General features: G+C 41.4%; 1 protein-coding gene across 1 annotated transcript in view; it reads left to right on the forward strand.

The window, feature by feature from the left end:
- Window positions 1-22,322, forward strand: part of mef2d (myocyte enhancer factor 2d) — a 297,569-nt gene that overhangs the window by 260,252 nt on the left and 14,995 nt on the right. Inside the window, 3 exon segments of the mRNA XM_034174391.1 lie at window positions 7,841-7,958; window positions 8,365-8,530; window positions 17,029-17,097. Coding sequence (XP_034030282.1) covers window positions 7,841-7,958; window positions 8,365-8,530; window positions 17,029-17,097 — 353 coding nt within the window.

The raw sequence follows: 22,322 nt of genomic DNA on the forward strand, positions 1-22,322 counted from the left end.
TTCCAATAAAAATTGTACAGATGTGAAATGGGCTGTTCCAAAATTTTTTCCACCAATCACAGCAGACATATGTACTACATCATCAGAAAGTGTGTAAGTGAATGAAATACAACAGATTACAACAAAATATTTTTTTTTAGAGAGCATTGCTGCACACCATTGTTGGACAAACACTCATGTCGCCACCATTGTTGAAAGCCTAAGTCATCTGATGCAGAATGCAACGTTTGTCACATACCTACATGCAGTCAACCAGGCTAGTTCTTTTCCCTGGCTCCAGTCATTCTAGTAAGCTAGGCTAAACACTAGTTCCAGCATGGAACTGAAGTCAAACTAAATCTTACTGGATAATGAATTTTGATTTTCTTAACCAGACAATATTCAACTAATGAAATGCAGTTCATATGACTTAATATGTACTAGATATTTTGAAGATGTGGATGGTAATATTTTTCTCAATCTTTAAGGCACACTTTTTAGTAGTATAATTGGGAGACAACTAAGAGTATCAGGAAGGTAGCTCTCGAAGACTGAACTTGGGCACCCCTGCTGTGGAGCTTGTCATCCAGGTGATCAACTTTTCCATTCCAAAGAGTTAAGTCCATTCTTCCAATCTGGTGGAATAACACTTGTCTCCTAAATGGATTGCTTGTTACACCAGGAGAATAGCATTTCCACTGCCCTGAATGCCACACCCTATCCAGCTTTATCTCCCCTCAGCTGTTGAACCAGTCAGCCACCAAAACCCTGGAACTTGAGATGTCCAACATCCTGGGATCATGATCAGTCTCATACAGCTGCTCAGAGTAGCCAGCCCAACAGGACAGTACAACAGAGTCATCTGTCAGGACCATGCCATCAGTTGTCATAACTGCTGTGGAACAAAGTCTAAGTGTGTCTTAATGCAGTCCTTTGATTCTTTTGTAAGCTTGCAGTGTGTCAACAGACCACAAATGCCGTGTCACCTGCTCACAGATTCGTCTTACACATGCCTCCTTGTCTACCATCAGTGTCATCACTGCCAACATTTTCAGCCCCTTGTACAGCCTGGAATTTCCATAAAGCTGTGCATTACGACGCCTCTGGATGATAACTTCTCTGAACATTGGTAACCATTTTCACCACAGTTACCAGATCCATGCGGGTCCATTGCAGTCCTCAGAACCAGCTCTGTTGTTTCCTGTGTGCATATGCACATCATGTCACATCTGGGGCAATTGTCAGTGACCAAGTGAATCTTAAAAAAAAAAAAAAAAATCTCCCTCATGGACTTCTTCAGAACAAAACTTTTTTAACTTCTTCATTTAAATGAGTAATGTATAAATTACAGTCTTCAAATATGCCTTGCATTGCAGTGGTACCCAAAGTAGTACCATCTTAACTCACCCACCAACTTCAGCAGCCTGCACCACTATTAGGAGCCCCGATATGTTACAAGGGCGCAGGAACACAGGACATCCCCCGTTCAGTCGACAAAGAACAGAGCTACTGGGAAACCAAAGAAAGTGAGAGAGAGAGAGAGATACCACACAAAACACTGCTCATGCTCATAATTGGCTTCTTGGTCTTATGTACACTGAAAGGATTCTGGTTTTTGGCCATTTCCCAGCTGGCAGCAAGGAAACCTTAGATAAGATGAAAATAATTGTTGCAGCCTTTGTTTAAACCACAGCTTAGGTGGCAAATTTGGGAACAATAAAAATTCTGTAATACAGTGCATGCTGGCCTCAAACAGATTTATGTTGATTTAATTAATAGGTTCCATTTATGAACAGATTTGAAGGCTGATTATTACAGCTTTACAAGGGAAAAAAAATTTAATGTGTCAATGTAAATTTCCTTGAACTTGTAAATTTTCCTTAAACGTGATTATTTATGAGTTCCACATACTTGGTTCTACAACCCCTGGCAAAAATTATGGAATCACCAGCCTCTGAGGATGTTCATTCAGTTGTTTAATTTTGTAGAAAAAAAGCAGATCACAGACATGACACAAAACTAGTCATTTCAAATGGCAACTTTCTGGCTTTAAGAAACACTATAAGAAATCAAGAAAAAAAGATTGTGGCAGTCAGTAACGGTTACTTTTTTAGACCAAGCAGAGGAAAAAAATATGGAATCACTCAATTCTGAGGAAAAAATTATGGAATCACCCTGTAAATTTTCATCCCCAAAACTAACACCTGCATCATATCAGATCTGCTCATTAGTCTGCATCTAAAAAGGAGTGAACACACCTTGGAGAGCTGTTGCACCAAGTGGACTGACATGAATCATGGCTCCAACACGAGAGATGTCAATTGAAACAAAGGAGAGGATTATCAAACTCTTAAAAGAGAGTAAATCATCATGCAATGTTGCAAAAGATGTTGGTTATTCACAGTCAGGTGTGTCTAAACTCTGGACCAAATACAAACAACATGGGAAGGTTGTTAAAGGCAAACATACTGGTAGACCACGGAAGACATCCGTCAAGACAGAAAACTTAAAACAATATGTCTCAAAAATCGAAAAATGCACAACAAAACAAATGAGGAACGAATGGGAGGAAACTGCAGTCAACGTCTGTGACCGAACTGTAAGAAACCGCCTAAAGGAAATGGGATTTACATACAGAAAAGCTAAACGAAAGCCATCATTAACACCTAAACAGAAAAAAAACAAGGTTACAATGGGCTAAGGAAAAGCATTCGTGGACTGTGGATGACTGGATGAAAGTCATATTCAGTGATGAATATAGTTTTTGCCAGCTTGCACTCGACCGAGACGGACGCACTTTTCTCTTCTCCCTCCCTCCTTATCTTTCCTGCTTCTGTGGCGTGTTGTCTGTGAGGCTGCAGCTTTGCTCTTCTGGAAACGACAAAAATGGATCTGTTAAAGTGGTCTCTGAACGCAGTTGACACTATTTTTTTCTACAAGACATTCGGGAGCGGAGGACCCGACCTGTCCTGCTGGGACGCATGTGATGGGTTACGTGATGGACTCGTGGAGGAGATGGCAGGTCATGTGCCTTTACATGCTTTCTGTGGAGGACGTCGAAGATGTGTACATATTCGGCTTGGTGGTGACCGGCTTTCTGATGTGTGGTGCGGGCACTCTGCTGGTTTACCGGAAAATCAAGAAAGTGGAAGCAGCTTTGATTGGTCCTTCCAGGCTGCCCTATATGATTGATTCGATTGGGAAGGCAGTGGCTGCGCAGTCGGCGGGGGTTAACCGCGCGTTGGAAAACATCTCGAGCAAGATCGCAGCCTTGGAAACCCGCTATGACCGTCTGTGAAGACCACATTCTACATTCAGATGCATTGAGAGCCACTCTGTTCTCAGAACTGTGGAATCTTTCAGGCGTCTGCTAATCTGGCTATTCATTTGGCTTCCCCAAATACAGCTGCACTTCAAGGTCGCTGTGATAAAAACCTCCTCAGAAGATCAACACTTAAGCCTCGCTCCCTGGTCTTCCCCCCTCCCCTCAGTTTCTCCAGCTCTGACGTTAACTGTGTTAGAACTGTCCAGGACTGCTCAGATTGTGCAGGGCTGTTCCCTCCCCCCTCCAGGATTGTCGGACAAGGCCGTTGACGGCGCCGAACAGGCTGCCTCCGGAGTGTTCTGATAAACTGGTCCTTTCAAATCTCGGTTGTCGTCCTGTGTCCTTGTTTTTGTCTCTGTGATTATTGTTTTTTCTGTGCTGATGGGGATTTTTTTTTCCTCATTGCCGCTGTGTAATGCAGCAGCTATGAGGGTTTTTTTCTTCTCCCTTTCCCTCGTGTTTTGCTTTCATGTATATGTTTTATGTACCGGGCCGGCCTGTGTGTTGTGTGTGTGTTGTTTGTTATGGGTCGGTGTTGGTTTGCTCAGCCCTGCTGTTGACCAAGGCAAGGATGTACATCTGGAGCTGGTCCCCGGGCGCCTAATGGCGACTTCTGCTCTTACTGGCAAATAGGATTGGGTTAAATGCAATAGCCACATTTCACTGTGCAGGGAAGATGTTCTTCTGTACTGTGCATATGACAATAAATTTCTTTGAATCTTTGAATCTCGAATCTGCATTGGGCAAGGTGATGATGCTGGAACTTTTGTTTGGTGTCGTTCCAATGAGATTTATAATGATGACTGCCTGAAGAGAACATGTAAATTTCCACAGTCATTGATGATATGGGGCTGCATGTAAGGTAAAGGCACTGGGGAGATGGCTGTCATTACATCATCAATAAATGCACAAGTTTACGTTGATATTTTGGACAATTGAAAGGATGTTTGGGGATGTTTCAAGATGATAATGCATCTTGCCATAGAGCAAAAACTGCGAAAACATTCCTTGTAAAAAGACACATAGGGTCAATGTCATAGCATAGGGTCAATGTCAACGAGTAGATCTGATTTGATGCAGGTGTTAGTTTGGGGGATGAAAATTTACAGGGTGATTCCATAATTCTTTCCTCAGAATTGAGTGATTCCATATTTTTTTCCTCTGCTTGGTCTAAAAAGTAACCGTTACTGACTGCCACAATCTTTTTTCTTGATTTCTTATAGTGTTTCTTAAAGCCAGAAAGTTGTCATTTGAAATGACTTTAGTTTTGTGTCATGTCTATGATCTGCTTTTTTTCTACAAAATTAAACACCTGAATGAACATCCTCCGAGGCCGGTGATTCCATAATTTTTGCCAGGGGTTGTAGTAGCTGACTTTTCCTTTGTGCTTTCAACAAGCTCCAAACTTGGTAAAATTTGTCTCTAATTTTTATCGTAGTTCAACAGGGTTACACAGAAAGGCTATTCTCATTTTGCAAATCAGACATGTTTGTTTATTTTTTTTATTTATTGATGATTTCTGAACTGTTCTTATCCTTGACCTCTTGTCCGTCACATTGTTGCATCAATTACTGAAATGAAATATCAGAATGTTGCTTCTGATAACCTCAAACTGTGACATTATGAACCCATATCTGGTCACCAATGGGCTACTTGCACAATCACGTCCGCATTCTACTTAGTACTGTTCCCCTTTTTCTGGTCCACCAGTGACAATATTACACCAACTGTATCCATGCTTCCACATTTAACATCACCAATGTCAGTCAGCTTTGCAGGATGATGAAAGCCCCAGCCAGCAAATTAAAGGATTTAAATGACACGTTTCACTGTGTTCGATTAAACCATAAAAACGTAGTACACTTTGCGTGAAGCTGAACCTTTAAAGACACAGCAATGCTTGGAGTATTCTTTCTCCTGTTTTTGAAAATGTTGAGTTTTGAATATTTTCCTGCGTATGCTCACGTTGAAAGAGTACAAACACCATTAACAAAAACTAGACCGAAGACGACTGAGCACTTTTTTATTTGAAATCTGAAGTATGTCACAATTTTTAGTACATGTAGTCCATTTGTCTTAGTACCTTTCAGTAGAGCCCAGCTTCCACATCACAAATTTTTACAGCCGAGAGGTAAAATTAGGCAAAACATCGTGACCAGCTAACTCACTGCTGAATCGTGAAACCTGCTTGGCATGTGCATGTGTGGCTTCATGTGGGACTTGATGCTGTGAGAAATGCTGAGAAAGTCTCAAACCTGGAAGGCAGATAGCATGTCGGAGTCCAGCGCAAAGCCATTCAGTCCATGACACACGAATATGCATGCTGACATGTCCATATGGATATTTCTTTTCACAAATACACACGCACACAGCTGTTGTCCCTCTTATTATGCAAGCACAGAACAACAAATGTTGCACAGTGTGCATTCATTCCTCTCATCTCACACACATACGCCACTCATTACACACAGACAGTACCCTTCGTTTGACTTTGCATTATAAACATTTATGCAACATGCTCATTTCTCCTTTGTTACACTGAGCCTTGATGCATGTGTTCCTGTCAGCATGATTTTTTTTAATGCATCATAACACCTTCCAACATGATGCCACATTACGTAAACACCCGGCCCCAGTGACAGTGTTGCTGTGCCATTGCCACCTTGAGATGCGAGACAGTTCTCATCTTGCACACTGAAGTTAAATTGTCACAGAAGAGTTAAACACCTCAGAGAGAACTGAAGCGTTTTGATTTTTCTCACACTGAAGATAAATGTCCTTTGTCTGGAATGATGAATAAAATATTACCGTCAAAAGTTGTTGGAAGTTTGTCATACAGTATATTAGTTTCTCAGCCAGTTTATGCAGTCTGTATAGCCACTCCACTGTACAGAGAAAAACACGTGGTAACCATTATCATCATTGCTGTTGAAAATGGATGAAGTCATGTGCTGTGAACTGCTACCCTCATCCCTTAAAAGGAGAAAAAGACATGTTTCTTTGTGAAACCAGACCAGGTTTCTCACGACAGTGAGCCAAAACATTGGATGTGAAGATCGAAAAAAAAAACTTTGGTTATAAATCTTTGGTAAATGGTTTGCCAGAGGTTTTGCACAAGTCCACATATTTTAGATACTGTAATTAGAAATCTTAACTTAAAATATGATGTCTTGGCACAGATTGCAGTAAGAAATGCTTCAAAAGTTATTTTAGTTGTTGAGTATTTAGACTGTGTACAGAAAAAGGACATATTTTATACATTCTTACATTGAAGATGCTTCTACAGTGCATACATAATAAAGTATTCAACACAAATTTTGCTTTACATCTGTGAAATAGGTGTGGGACTGTGCACTGCTGCCGTGCATTGCTACTTCTACCACAGTATGCATAGAACCGCCTTGGGTCCTGGATGGCAACCACCTAAGCACACATCTGATTTATAACCACCTCTCAAATATAAGCATCTATCTAACACATTCAGGTGAACATGGGCATCCCCTCAGTCTTTTCTCATATTATTGACTCATATTAACATTTTTATAGGTTGATAAATGTAAAAACACTTATTTACTTGAAAACCTTATATTTAATTAAAAATTGAAAACTGATTTGTAAATTCATTACAGTGGTTTAATTGTCGTTGCAACTACAACATATGATAATTGACTGTGAACATTAAAGCTTTTCCATATTTAATTGCCTATAAACAATTTCCCATGAAACAGTGTATACATGCAGTACTGTACAAAGATCTTACGGTAAAATCATTTTTCATTTAGCAGAAATCTGCAAAATGGTTCCTAAACATCAAATACTCCCTTCAGCTTTTCTCTTTTTGCTCTCTAGGTCACCATATGCAGATCCAAGATCGATCTGCATGTTGATTTGGCACAAGTTTTACCCCAGGTGCCCTTGCTGATGCAACTCTACATCACATGGAGAATGGGCAGGGGTTGCCTTGAACCAGGAACCTTCCGCTCTGGAAACAAGCGCACTAACTGTAATTGATCTGTTTATCCAACCTAGAGGTAGCATTCAAGAGGAGCCACACATTCCTTGCATAAAGTTTGACAAGCATGGACAGATTACATAGGTTGTAAGAAATCTGTGTAACTAAATGAGCCTAGGTAAAAAGCCTACGTTGGCACAAGTTCACAGAATTAGGAGGAAAACTGCTAGCCTTTGTTAAAAGAAGAGAAGAACCTCTTTGACCAACTCCACAATAGTTTTATTGCGTGCGTGCATGCGTGTGTTTATATATAAAGTAAGCTCACCTCATGTCTGTGTTCTTGCCTCCAACCTTGACTACAGACAACCATGCTGACCCTTGACCTCTTGTAGTACTGCAAAGATGCAACCTAAAGAAGTATATTTTTTCAGAATTTTTGTCAGAACATTCCTGCTATTATTAAAAAATAAAAATAAAATTTCCTAGATATCCCATAGAATTACATTGAACTAATCACCTAGTTTGCCTCTTCTACATCTAGTATAATAGTGTTTAACTCCTCATCAATCTCTCTCTTTTCCCAGAATGCCCAGCGTCTAAGCAGCACCCAGGTGCCACAGCCGCTTACCACACCAGTTGTCTCTGTGGCAACACCCAGTCTCCTTGCGCCTTTTTCCGGCATGCAAACAGCCTACAACACTGGTAAGCCAACGACAGCACCGCCCTCCGGCAAGCCAAGACATTTTATCTGCACAAACTCTGTCTGTTTACATCAGGGCAGCAGTGTCAGTTTATCTTCCAAGGGGCTAGTGTATCTACTTAGTGTATCAAGGAACCAAAAAAAAGGCATGCATTATGTCATAAAAGTCTAGATGTAATGTCGTGAAGGAAACACCCCTTCAAACCTCGGAATCTGCTACCAAGAACCACCATGAATATTCACTTTGTTCATTGTGTGAGTGCTTCTGGGATGATTCCACTTCAAAGGTCTTCATTAATATGGATTACTGCTGATTAATATTGATGCACCAGAAAGTTGTATGATGTAAAACAATCCCCTTCCTCCTCCTCTCTCCCTCTGCTCTCCGCCATCACCTCTTAATCTCAGAGTACCAGCTGACGAGTGCAGATCTCACAGCGCTCCAGACGTTCACACCACCAGGGCTGGTGCCTGGCAACATGGCTGCCTGGCAACAGCAGTCAGCAGTCTCCCAGCAACAACCGCAGCAGCAACAACCACAACAGCCAAGCTTGGCATCCCTCAGTAACTTGGTGTAAGAACTTTTCCTTTTTCAGTGAAGTCATCAGAATTGCATTACATTGGTTTAGCAAGTCCTCTGGGCTTTATTAACAATCGTGACCTTTGAACCTTGACCCACCTGAGCAGTAGCAATTGTTTAAGTTCTTCTGTTTGACTTTTATGTTGCGTTATGTTCCATTAACACATCAAATAACAAAAGCACATCTCATACATACACAACTGCAACATCAATCTGGCTGCTGTGATTCGTCTTGCTCATGACCTAATTACTTCTACTTACACTCCTGGTAGTGGGGCTAGGCTGCTAGTTGTGTAAAAATCAACTGTTTTTGCTCCACTTGGTTGGCCTGCTACAAAAGACTCACCCTGCAGGAGCTTGCCTGCTATTCAGATACCTTCCTTGTTATTGACCTACATGTTATGGGTGAAATGTGAGTGGTATTCCAAAGTCTCACATCTTAATAACCTGTGTCAAGGTTGCCATGTTGTGGTATTCTAATCTAATGAGTGAATGTGACAAAATGGAAAATAAGTAAAATTCAAATAAAAATTAAAAAGCAGGGTACCCTGCCTATAAATATTACATATATTTAAAATATTTTACATACTCAACACTCACTCACTCATCTTCAACCGCTTACCCAGGATCGGGTCACGGGGGCAACAGCTCCAGCAGGGGACCCCAGACTTCCCTTTCCTAAAATATAAATTTATATTTATACAGTGTGAACACAAAAACACTCCTTGGTTTCAAATATTTATATGAGTGAAGCATTGCATAGCGGCGCAAAGCTCACTCATGGTACAGAGCATCCTAAACAGGAAGTGCCCAAATTCAAGTCCACAGTAAAACAGGAAATGTTCAAATGTCAAACACTTCCTGGATTGACAGACAAGATCCCATGGAATCTCGCAGGAACTCAGTGCCAAGCTCACACTCAAACAGGAAGTGCAAAATTCTAGGTTCCTGCTGTCCAGTAGTTTGTGCTGTGTACCACAAAAAGTTCTAATCCACCTTAGTAGAAGAAGAAAAATGTTTGCTTCAGATTTGAACTGAACACATCATTTGAACTGTGGACTTCTAATCACACCAAAGTTATATTGATGAGTAAACAACCATATTTTAGAAATGAGGTCCAGGTTGTTAAAAGCAGCATTTCTCCTTTAATTCAGGTTGCCTTATATACACATGTTTAAGCTAACAGACAGCAGCTGGTTCATGCTCTGTTGGCTTATTAGTGCAGCAGATAACCGAAACAATCCTTCTAATGGGGACACAAGCATCAAATTCAGCACAAATACAGCTGGAGCAAAATTAATGGAGCAGTTTTAACTTTTGACTCCTGTACAAACTGAAACTGGCCTTTGTCACCATACTTACTGCTTTTACCTCATAAGTCCATAACATTCAGTCACAGATTGTCCAAACTATACCTTTTTGGAATCTTGGTGATCAGGAAAATAATGTAGTGTAGTTTTCTATATGATTGGAGCATCTTTTAATTTTGATCCCTGTGTAATTCTTCAATTGACCCCTACCTGGCTACCTATTGAAAATTCAAGTGGCCAGTCAGTTTTTTAAGAGTATGTCTATGGATTATTTGTGCCAAATGTGATGTTTGTATCACCATTTGCAGGATTCCACTCTAAATATTCTCTTATGTGCTGCACTATATATGAGATGTAAGATGCTGCTCCTCAGTGTTTCTCAGTTGCCCTCAAAAGTATTGGAACACTTGGTATTGCACACATTTTAATTTGTTTATTCCATTTCAAATACATTTTTTTTCTAAAATTATCTTCCTTAACTCAAACTGAAATCAAATCTCTACAACTTTATATAAATTCATTAAAAATATAAAATCCAGCTTCCTGATGAAGCGGTGTAGAGGAGGATTTTCTTAAAAAGAAGACCTGAAAGTTTAGCTAAAATATGACAAAGTACATTTGAGATGAAAGCCTAGATTTGATGTTTTGGTGAAAGAAACTTTTGTATTTCTTCATAATTGATGTAAATCAAGTCCAAGGCATATTGTTCATGTACCCTACTGTCAACGAGCTGAAACCTTTGAATATTAATTTACATCTACATTAAAAAAAGCAATGCTTAAAGGGGGTGTAATTGGGGGCTCATCTGAAATGCAAAAAAAGACAAATGCTTAAAAAGGTGGGGAGTATGGGGGGCAGAGCCCCTCCAGAAGCTGAAAGGCAAAATAAGGAAAATGCTTAAAAAAGGCGGGCAGTCTGAAAGGTTTTAGTCATGCTCATTCTCCCAAGAACCATTTTACTGAAAAAAGTCTGAAGGACTTATGTTGGGAAGGTGTCGTGACACGGACCCACAACAGGGGGCGCTAAGGAACGGACAATGGATAAGCCAACCAGTAACAATTTAATGTTGTGAAAACACACAACGGAATACAGACAGAGATATGGATTGCCAATGAGACACCAGGTGACGTGTGGGCAGGCTCGAAGATAGAAGACCTCTGGCGAGAGGGAAAGAGCCGATTCCCCACAGCTTCCACCACCACGGGCCTGAAGAACACGGAGCCGCCAAGTCCCGAGTCCCCAGTGGCCTCTGCCTTCGGCATGTCGACCCTGGTACGCTGGCAGAGACGGAGAAATCCAGGTGAGTGTGAATCCGCACACTCAGTAGTCCACTCACAGTCAATGTTCTTTTTGGGAGGGAGCACCTCCACCTCCAATCACACACTCGTGCAGCTCCTGTGTAACCACTTATCTGCTACGGAGCGTGATGCGAAGTCGTCGCGGTCACGCCCTTCTCCAGCTCCGATAAGAACACCACAGGGCAAGCGGCTGCAAGGAAGAGTTATGTTAGCAGAGAAAATTACCACAGAGAAGAGTACCTCTTGGTTGCTGATTTCTCGGCGGGGAGGTGGAGTTGTAGTCCGGCTTTTATGGTGATGTGGTGAATGAGTGACAGCTGGTGCTGATGATGAATGACAGCTGTCACTCTCCGTTGCTCCGACGCCCTCTCGTGCTTGAAGCCCGCACTCCAAGCAGGGCGCCATCTGGTGGTGGTGGGCCAGCAGTACCTCCTCTTCTGGCGGCCCACACAACAACTTAAAGGACATGGTTAGACGGCGAAGAGCTTTTCCAGGCATGTACTTTTGGAGGGCACAGTATCCTAACCTTATGATGAGTGCAAAATGAGTGTGGTATCCTCCTCCCCCCCCAGATCCCCCAGAAGCTGAAAGATTTTTACCATGCTGAAGCATTTACTCAAAATAAAGTCTGAAGGACCTAAATGACATGGTGAGATTCTGACAGTCTTCGCTCATTCATGTCCGCGACATATGCATATTAGTGTCAAAAGTGACATGATTAATTTTACAATTTTGAAGAAGAATCTGCAAAAGAGAAAAAAACTTGATGAGTTTCTGCAACTGTAGAAACCAAAATTGTAAAATTATTCATGTGACTTTTGATATTATAAATATTTTTGAACCAAGGAGTTTTTTGTGTTCACCCTGTATTTTATCTAAATATGAATACTTATTTTAACTGTACTGGTTGCTTAGTGTATCATAGAAATCAATGCAGCCGTAGCATATATAAAAATCCTACAGCAACAAACCAAATTAATTTGCCCTGTCATGCACCCCTTACAAAATGTCCGCACCACCTCTAACCCTCCAATGGCCTTTGTACACACACTCTTTGGGAACCACTGAGCTCAAGCTTCTGTGTTAGGTTAGATCTGGAAGCACACACTGGTGCTGCATCCACCACACTACAGAATCACTCAATTCTGAGGAAAAAATTATGGAATCACCCTGTAAATTTTCATCCCCAAAACTAACACCTGCATCATATCAGATCTGCTCGTTAGTCTGCATCTAAAAAGGAGTGAACACACCTTGGAGAGCTGTTGCACCAAGTGGACTGACATGAATCATGGCTCCAACACGAGAGATGTCAATTGAAACAAAGGAGAGGATTATCAAACTCTTAAAAGAGAGTAAATCATCACGCAGTGTTGCAAAAGATGTTGGTTGTTCACAGTCAGCTGTGTCTAAACTCTGGACCAAATACAAACAACATGGGAAGGTTGTTAAAGGCAAACATACTGGTAGACCAAGGAAGACAAAGCGTCAAGACAGAAAACTTAAAGCAATATGTCTCAAAAATCGAAAAATGTACAACAAACCAAATGAGGAACTAATGGGAGGAAACTGGAGTCAACGTCTGTGACCGAACTGTAAGAAACCGCCTAAAGGAAATGGGATTTACATACAGAAAAGCTAAACGAAAGGCATCATTAACACCTAAACAGAAAAAAAACAAGGTTACAATGGGCTAAGGAAAAGCAATTGTGGACTGTGGATGACTGGATGAAAGTCATATTCAGTGATGAATCTCGAATCTGCATTGGGCAAGGTGATGATGCTGGAACGTTTGTTTGGTGCCTTTCCAATGAGATTTATAAAGATGACTGCCTGAAGAGAACATGTAAATTTCCACAGTCATTGATGATATGGGGCTGCATGTCAGGTAAAGGCACTGGGGAGATGGCTGTCATTACATCATCAATAAATGCACAAGTTTATGTTGATATTTTGGAAAATTGAAAGGATGTTTGGGGATGATGAAATCATTTTTCAAGATGATAATGCATCTTGCCATAGAGCAAAAACTGCAAAAACATTCCTTGCAAAAAGACACATAGGGTCAATGTCATGGCATAGGGTCAATGTCAATGAGCAGATCTGATTTGATGCAGGTGTTAATTTGGGGGATGAAAATTTACAGGGTGATTCCATAATTTTTTTCCTCAGAATTGAGTGATTCCATATTTTTTTCCTCTGCTTGGTCTAAAAAAGTAACCGTTACTGACTGCCACAATCTTTTTTTCTTGATTTCTTATAGTGTTTCTTAAAGCCAGAAAGTTGCCATTTGAAATGACTTTAGTTTTGTGTCATGTCTGTGATCTGCTTTTTTTCTACAAAATTAAACAACTGAATGAACATCCTCTGAGGCCGGTGATTCCATAATTTTTGCCAGGGGTTGTAGTGTGTTTGGAAAAAAATTAATGAAGCTCAAAATCCTAAAAATAGCATTTATTTCCATACACTGAAATGCATTTGGAACACTGCACATTGCATTCCAAATCTAAACATGAAGAAAATGTATCAAATTTGTTATTACTTTACAGAAAGAGAAGAAAGAGGAATATTAGGCTGTTAAAAAATAACAGTGTCTGCAGTTTTTTTCTGTGACCCTTATTACACCCTTACAAGTGATGCTTATGGTAGGCAGAAAATGTTGTACATGCTAGTTGTATTGTATTTCTCTCTGAAAATCTGAGTAAACTGGGTCTTTCCAAACATTGTTGATTTAAAAAGTTGATTAGAGAGGGAGAAACACATAAAGAAGTGCAGAAAATGATAGGCTGCTCAGCTAAAATGATCTCAAATACTTTAAAATGGCAACCAAATGCAGAAAGACACGAAAGAAAATGGAAAACCACCATTCAAATGGATTGAAGAATAGCCAGAATGACACAGACTCAGCCAGTGATCAGCTCCAGAGTGATCAAAGAAGCTCTAAAGTTACCTGTGAGTACTTTAACAATTAGAAGACGCCTATGTAAAGCCACGCTATGGGCAAGAAGCTCCCGCAAAGTCCCATTGTTTTAAAAAAAAAAAATGTGCTAAAGAGGTTACAGTTTGCCAAACAACACATTGACTGGCCTAAAGAGAAATGGAACAGCATTTTGTGGATTGATGAAAGCAAGATTGTTCTTTTTGAGTCTAGGGGCCGCAGACAGTTTATTCGACGACCCCTACAGCCCCTTTCACACTGGGCCAGCAAAAGGGGTCCATGAAATGGACGCAAAAAATTTAACATGTTTAATTTTTTTCACGGACTGTCAGCGTAGAGCACGGACGCAATGCTCTACGCAAGTCTACACAATACTCCGCTACTGTATGCAAATCTACACAACACTATGCTACTGAACACCATGCCTCCGCAGTTGTACACAATCCTACGCCAGCGGGAAAAATCCGTTTTGGTTTTTTATCAGTACATACCTGCATTGATAGATTTTATTCATCCCACTGGACTTGGCTGGCAGTGAAGCTTCAAAACCACGGAAGAAACAGAGGCGGGCCAAGCTTCCACGTCCACTAACTCCTCTTGGACAGATTGTCAGTGAGAGGACATGTCCACCGCTCACTCCTCACAGAGGCTCGCACGTGACAGCGGGCTGCAGCTTCGCTCTGCTTTCACCTCCTCAAATTCTCTCATGGTTGTGGCACGTGAAATAAAGTCCATTAACTCCTGCTCATGGACTGATTGCCAGTGAGAGGACATGTCCACGTCCAGTATAACTCCTCACGGACCGATCGCCAGCAAGAGGACATGTCCACTCCTCATGGGCAGATCGTGCACACCATCACTGGCTGCAGCTCTGCAGCTTTCTTTTACCTCCTCAAGCTCTCTCGCAATTGTGGCACGTTAAATAAAGTCCATTAATACCTGCTCATGGGCTGATCGCCAGCGAGAGGACATGTCCACATCCACTCCTCATGGACGGATCGCACACAATCGCCGGCTGCAGCTCTGTGGTGTTTTCACCTTCTTAAGTTCACTCATAATTATGGCACATTAAATAAAGTCCATTAACTCCTGGAGCTAATGTATTCTGACTTTTTCCATTGTATCACATCCATCTGTGTGTCCAGGGTGTCTGTAAACAGCATTATGGAGCCAAGCTTCTCCCCTCTGCGCACAAGGTTTTTTTTCCCTCTCTCTCTCCCTGCACGCAATGTATGCAGCCATTCCTGTGTACTAGATATGCAGCACAATGCAACTCTACGCTGGCTTGGTGTTTAAGGGGCTTAAAAACTGAATTGAAGCCACAGTACACTGAAGACAGTGAGTCATGGTGGCACAAACATCATGATATGGGGATGTTTCTCATGTTACAGTGTTGGCCTATTTATTGCATACCAGGGATCATGGATTAGTTCGAATACATCAGAATACTTGAAGTGGTCTTGTTGCCTTATGCCAAAGAGAAAATGCCCTTGAAATAGGTGTTTCATCAACATAATGATCCCAAACACACCAGCAAGTGAGCATCTTGGTTCCAGACCAACAAGATTAACATTATGGAGTGGCCAGCCCAATCACAAAACCTTAATCCAATAGAAAACGTGAGGGGTGACAACAAAAATGCTTCTTCTGAGGCAAAATCAAGAAATGCAGAGGAATTGTGGAATGTAGGCTAATAGTCCTGGGCTGGAATACTTGCTCACAGGTGCCAGAAGCTGGTCGACTCCATGCAACACAAATGTGAATCAGTTCTCAGAAACAGTGCTTACACAACTAAATATTAATTCATTGATTCACAAGAAAGCTAAATCTTCAAGAATTTTTCAGTTTATACAGTAAGTGTTTGAGTTTGGAAAGAAAAATGTAGACACTATTTTTTTTTTTTTTTTTTTTTTTTTAAGAGTTTAATATTTTTCCTTTTTCTTCACTTTCTGTAAAGTAATAACGAATTACACGAAAAATACTTTACAGTAGTTCCTTGTCATGGCTGAAGAAACATAGCATTGTAGAAGTCCCTTAGTGTTTTGTCTGTTCGCGGTGTGTTTCTCAGCCTGAACCAAAGAACGCCGGCGCTTTGTCCCACAACAAGACAGTTAACTTGTTTTAAAAGTTGAGAGTCACAGTGCTTCATTCATTCACCTAAGTGTTTACCACCGACATCAGTCGATTCTTCAGCATTCTGCACGCAATGAAAATAAATCCCGTGATCCACCAAAACAAATGATTAAATTTAAAAAATGTTAAATCGCTCTGTTTGGCCTCCGTGCGGAGTGGTAAGGCCACACAACAGCATATGTGCAATCGATGACGTGCTTGCTAATATCTACTTGCTCCGCCTACCAAACAAAAGGATGCTGCTGGCAGTGGAAACGCAAGCCAAGCCAGACTTAACTGTTCCGATCTGTACCATACCATGCAGTACCAACCTGGAGCGCTCAGTGGAAACGGAATTTTTCATAAGTTGGCACACGCTGGCTAAATCATCAAGGTGTGACAGGCCCATTGCGGACGAGTTGGCAGCAGTGGTCAACTCCAGTAACAGAGGTGTTGTTGTAAATTAAGAGCACATTGCAGTGCTGTTTGAGGTCTTTTCCTTCTGATAAATACTTGTACTTGGTACTGCCACATCTGTCACATTTGTGTTTTCATTTCAAAGACATTTCAGAGTTTATATGCTTGTTACTTGTTTGTTCTTTTTGTTATTTACACCTTCTGTTACCAAATTATAGGTGGTGGAGCTGGTCTTTGAGAATTAAAATTAACCTCTGAAGATAAAATGTTCCTCAACTGTTTTAAGATACAGAGTCCAGGATGCCCAGTTTGTGTCTCAGGAGTTTCGTTTACAGCGCTAACTTTGATACTACCACTCCGGATGTGATCAGTGTAACAGCCTCTTGTTTTTGTCCTCCCCCCTTCTTTTGTCCACAGCATGTGGGGAGCAGAAAAACAGAATGCGGAGATGATTAACTGTATCTCCAATTTTTCTGCTAACCTGAGGTGAATGTGATGACAGCATCTATACTGTGCAGTTCTGCTGTGCCTCTATCAAGTTATCTCACAACTCAAAACAACAAAACCTGTAGAAATTAGAGAACGGATCATTTACATTCCTCAAACGTGGCACCAAACCCTTAGTTTTCACTTGTGTGTTGCTTGTGATGGTTGTTTTTGCTTTCCTGTCTTCATGCTTCCATTGCTCTTTCTTTTTCCCTCCATCAAAGCAAGTTTTTTTTTTTTTCTCTCTCTTCCAGATTCAAGCAGTTCATAAGTGTGCTTGCAAGTTTTCATATCACCTGAAGCTTCAGTGTGAAGCTCTTTGGAAATGTCAGGAACAAAAAGAAAGATGGTGCACTGTGACAGTGTCGGAGTTTCACTATACGCTCAAATAAAAAGATTCTGTGGGAATACGCAGCTGTACACCAGCGACATGCTTCCTGCATTAAAATTTTACTTCTGAAGCATTTAGCTGTCACTCTCAGCTCCAGCAGCGGCATACACTTCAGTTTCTTAGATCTATATTGGCTCATTGCGCTGAAATGCCAGCCTGAGCACGAGTACAGAAATGGCCAAAAGGAATCATTTGGATTTGTTAATGTTAAATGATACAGTGTATTTATCATTTGATGGCGTTTGATAATCATTTAATTGCACATAACACTCTTGGGTCTTGTCCCATTTTGGCATGTTTGATGTGCACTGGAAAAATGTCCTGAATACTGACATGGCTTACATCGTAGCCTTATGTTCATTTCAGAAGTGCTGTTGCACTCTGACAGAGATGCCACATCAATGTTAACTAAATCTTAATATTAACTGTTAACAATTACGATGACATTTGGATATTGTGTGCTTGCCAGTGCTGTCTCACTACTGGCACCCGTCTTTGTGGTAAACAAGATAGTAACCGCAGGGGGAAACCTGGTGAGCACTATGTTGACCACTAATCAAAAAACATCTTTATCAGTCTGATTCTTATCAGATTTAATCAGAGCTTTCATATATTCATCAACACGGCACACAATGTGGCTTTTGAGGAAATCACTCCGGAAAAACCGCACTCTACAGCCCCAAACAAGGCTGTTTTTCCACAGGCTGCGTTCACAACATGCATGTGCTGCTCCTCCACGCACTGTCATTTGACTGCAAATGCATTGAAATGAATGCAGTTATCACTTTAAAAGCCACATTTTTGTAAACTCTACAAATAATGCACAGTTCCCCTATGTGCTGATCCGTTGGGGGTTGGGGGGGGGGGGTCCGGACAGATCACAGATCAGCCGTAATCCTTTACACCACAAGATAAGTTGAACTTTTTTGATCCCACAGTGGGCAGAATCACTTGTTGCAGCAGCAAGAGCTATACAGTAGTAAAGAAAAATATTTACATTAGAGAATTTTGCAGATCTTTTTGAATTAGCGGGCTCCAACATTTTTGTCTGCAATTTCGCCAACAGCTGATGCTTGTGGAAATCCGTGTTAAATTGCTGTGATTTCCTTGGGAGTGATGAAGATGGACAGGAATAGGAATGGAGGCAAAGTCAGGTGAAAATGAGATGGTTTGAACATGTGCAAATGAGGGACACATGATACATAGGGAGAAGGATGCTGAGCATGGAGGTACCAGGAAGGAGGAGAAGAAGGAAGTCAAAGATGAAGCTTGTGGATGTGCTGAGGGAGGACTTGCAGGTGGTTGTGACAGAGGATAGGGTGAGATGGAGACTAACAATCTGCTGTTGTGACCAGCCAAAAGTAGTAGTGTTCATTGCTTGTCTTATCCATATGTTGATTGTAGCATCATTTCAGAGCCGCTTGAAGCTGAGGCACGGGCACGCAGGATTTTACACAATCAATCATACAAACAGAAGAATCCAGGCAAAATGATTCCCAGGACTCCAAAGTGTTCACTACACAGTAAAAAAAATTCTTTATCCTGGGACAGTGTTAACAGGAGTGGGCACTTCTGCAGTCCAGACTGCACCTGTTTGTTTTTGGTTTTTCATCATAGTGCAGCCTCACAGCAAGCAAATAAGCATGTCCAATCAAAGTGTGATTGACGGCTTGGCTGCCAGCCTCGCCTTTGCTGTCGTCCTCACTTTTCCTCACCGCAGGATGCATGAGGAAATTGTTTCTGTCATCCTTTTTTTACCTTTTCCATCCTCCTTTTTAATCTCCCCTTTCTTTCTGACAAGAAGCCAGTCATTTTCCCCTCTTAGACTCATCATAATTTGGCATGCACCTGTTGGCTTGCGCTCTCCCAGACACACAGCACACACCAAACTGAGTGTTAATCTCCCAGATGCCCCTTACCAGAGCTCACTTTCAGTTTGTTTGTCTGTTTGTGTAGGATTTCTCTGAGGATGCCACTTGTTTTTAGCATTAGCACATTGTTTGTTTAGTCGCTGGTGCAGCATTATCAGCAGGTTTGTGTCAGGGAAATGAAAAGAAGGACTTTTTGGAACATTTTGCCTCCATAGGAACATCGTTGTTCATATTTTCTTACACCTGGTTCAAATCCTGGAGTGGATGCCCTGTAGAGTTTGGTGGCTGGAGCTTTGGCTTTGCTGTGCACTTAAGTTTAGTCTTGTTTTTCCCTTTGTCTTGGCTGCAGCTTGGAACGAGGAAACAATGCACACTTGCAGACTATGCAAATATTACTAAATTGCTTACAGGACAACAGTTTGTCTGCAGGGCACAATACACTCATGCTGTCAGAGGCTGTTCAATAAATGCTCCCAGGAGGAATCACTGTTTTTTCCCCAACTGCAGATTAGGAAACCACAGCGGAAGAATGCAACAGCAGCTTCATTAGTCTTTCTGCTACCTGGAAGTGCAAAACAATGCTTCACTTTTATTTAGCACCTAATAAATGCCATTGTTCAGTCATTACATTCATATAAGAAGCTGGAATGAATTTAAGATAAGGATATTTTCTGTCATATTTCCATCACGGCACAAGGTGTTTGGTATGGAAACTCTTAAGTAATTAGTTTGCAGAGGGAAATAAAAAGTGAGAACAATTATATTATCATGGTTCATTTTTTATATTACCTCTTTCTGTAATCTCAAAGAGAGAGAGAGCGTCTGCAGTGATGTGTTCGCTGTATCGGACCATTGTGGTGAAGAGAGAGCTGAGCAGGGGGGCAAAGCTCTCGATTTACCGATCGATCTACATTCCGACCCTCACCTATGGTCATGAGATTTGGCTCATGACCGAAAGAACAAGATCACGAGTACAAGTGGCCGAGATGAGTTTCCTCCGCAGGGTGGCTGGGCGCTCCCTGAGAGATAGGGTGAGGAGCTCAGTCACTCGGGAGCTCAGAGTCCAGCCGCTGCTCCTCCACGTCAAAAGGAGCCAGCTGAGGTAGCTCAGGTATCTTTTTCGGATGCCCCCTTGACACCTCACTGAAGAGGTGTTCCGGGCACATCCCATCGGGAGGAGGCCCCGGGGAAGATCCAGGACACGCTGGAGGGACTACGTCTCGCAGCTGGCTTGGGAATGCCTCGGGGTTCCCCCCCGGAGGAGCTGGGGGAGGTGTGTGTGGATCGGGAGGTCTGGGTGGCTTTGCTTGAGCTGCTGCCCCCGCGACCCAACCTCGGATGAAGCGGAAAAAAAATGGATGGATGGATGGATGGATACTGGATGGATTTCTTTAAACCTAAAATTGATCACATGGGTGAATTGACGGCATTTATGTTGGGTACATTTGCCGATGTGACTCGGTTATTGACATGTAATATGGAGACGAAGCCACCAACCACACGGTGCTGAATTAACTCAAAGTGCTTCAGCTTGCGTGATCGATGCATGACATTGCGGTGACAAAGTCATGAGTTTTACAGAGCCAGTTCTCCAAGAACTGTTGTCCAACAGAATCATTCTATAACTCATAATTATGTACTTCACTATTGACTTGTAATCACCATCCCACTTCCTGAAGGAATGGCATTTTGACTCATTCTCTCCATTTTCAGTTCATTCTGTTCACTGGAACTTTCTGTTCCTCTTGTCCACGTCCACAAAGAGCTGCCGTGACATGATGATTGAGTGAATGAACAAGTGGCTTCATTGAGATTGACGACTACACGATATGACATTGAGTGAATAGACGTGTGCATCTCTCCCTTATGAAGCGATGCATCTTGAGATACATGGGCTATGAAACAGTTCAGGAACTTTTCATTGTGGAGTGATTTGGTTTGATGTATGGTATGATGTAGCCCAGTACAATTGATTGTTTAATGTTGCTATTCATTTTTCATGGTAAATTAGAATTAAGCAAAAATTCACATTACTTGCCTTCATATACATATTTTATGAAAAACCAGGAACCCTTTTCAGGGTTTTTTTTTTTTTTTTTTCTGCTGTGCTGCAGCATGTTGGTCATGCCTCTGCTTGCTTTTTGTTCACCAATGGGGCAACACCACGTACAATAGCAGAAAGGACAGTATATAAGAAGACCAGAAGAAGAAGCTGGCTGTTGTTAGCATGGCATAAAATCGCATTGCATAACTTTTCCGTACTGAACGTACTGACGTATTGACAAACTGGGAATCCGAACGTAAACCGTTCAAGCTGGATACATTTAGCTATTACACCACCTACCACTATCAAACATGTTGATGTTGTTTTTACTTCACAGGCCAAAGCTTTAGTTCGTTTGACCAATCTCACAAGAGCTGAACTTTGAACTTTTACGTTACTTTGAAGATACAGATGTATTAGGGGCAACCAGCTTAATTCAATGATTTTACTGCTAAATCGAGCATTGAACCATAATCGTTTATTAGGTGGTTCAGGGGTCTGTGTACCAATATAGTCACATTTGTGACTTTAAGATAAGATTTTCTATTCATATCAGTTAATTGTTACTCTCTATAAATGAACATGGAGTCTTTTAAACACTAGTTGAAGCAGCATAAGTACACATACAAATCTTTGATAGCGAATATTGATATTTATATTTGTGCAAAAGATGGTTGTTTGAGATTCCTTAAGTCTCAAATATATCAGATGTCACTATGGTAAGAAGGAGCATTTTCTTTTTGTTTGCGTCAAGAAGAGGCATCTCAAAGCGTCACATTGTCTCCGTCTGACAAGTTTATTTGTTTATACTTAACAAAAATGGATGATTTAGTAATTGTCCTGCGATTGACTGGTGACCTGTCCAGACTGTATCCCACTTGCAAAATGACCACTGGTGTCGGCTCCAACTCCCCACTGA

Source organism: Thalassophryne amazonica, chromosome 7, assembly GCF_902500255.1.
Source record: "Thalassophryne amazonica chromosome 7, fThaAma1.1, whole genome shotgun sequence".
Classification (NCBI taxonomy): Eukaryota; Metazoa; Chordata; class Actinopteri; order Batrachoidiformes; family Batrachoididae; genus Thalassophryne; species Thalassophryne amazonica.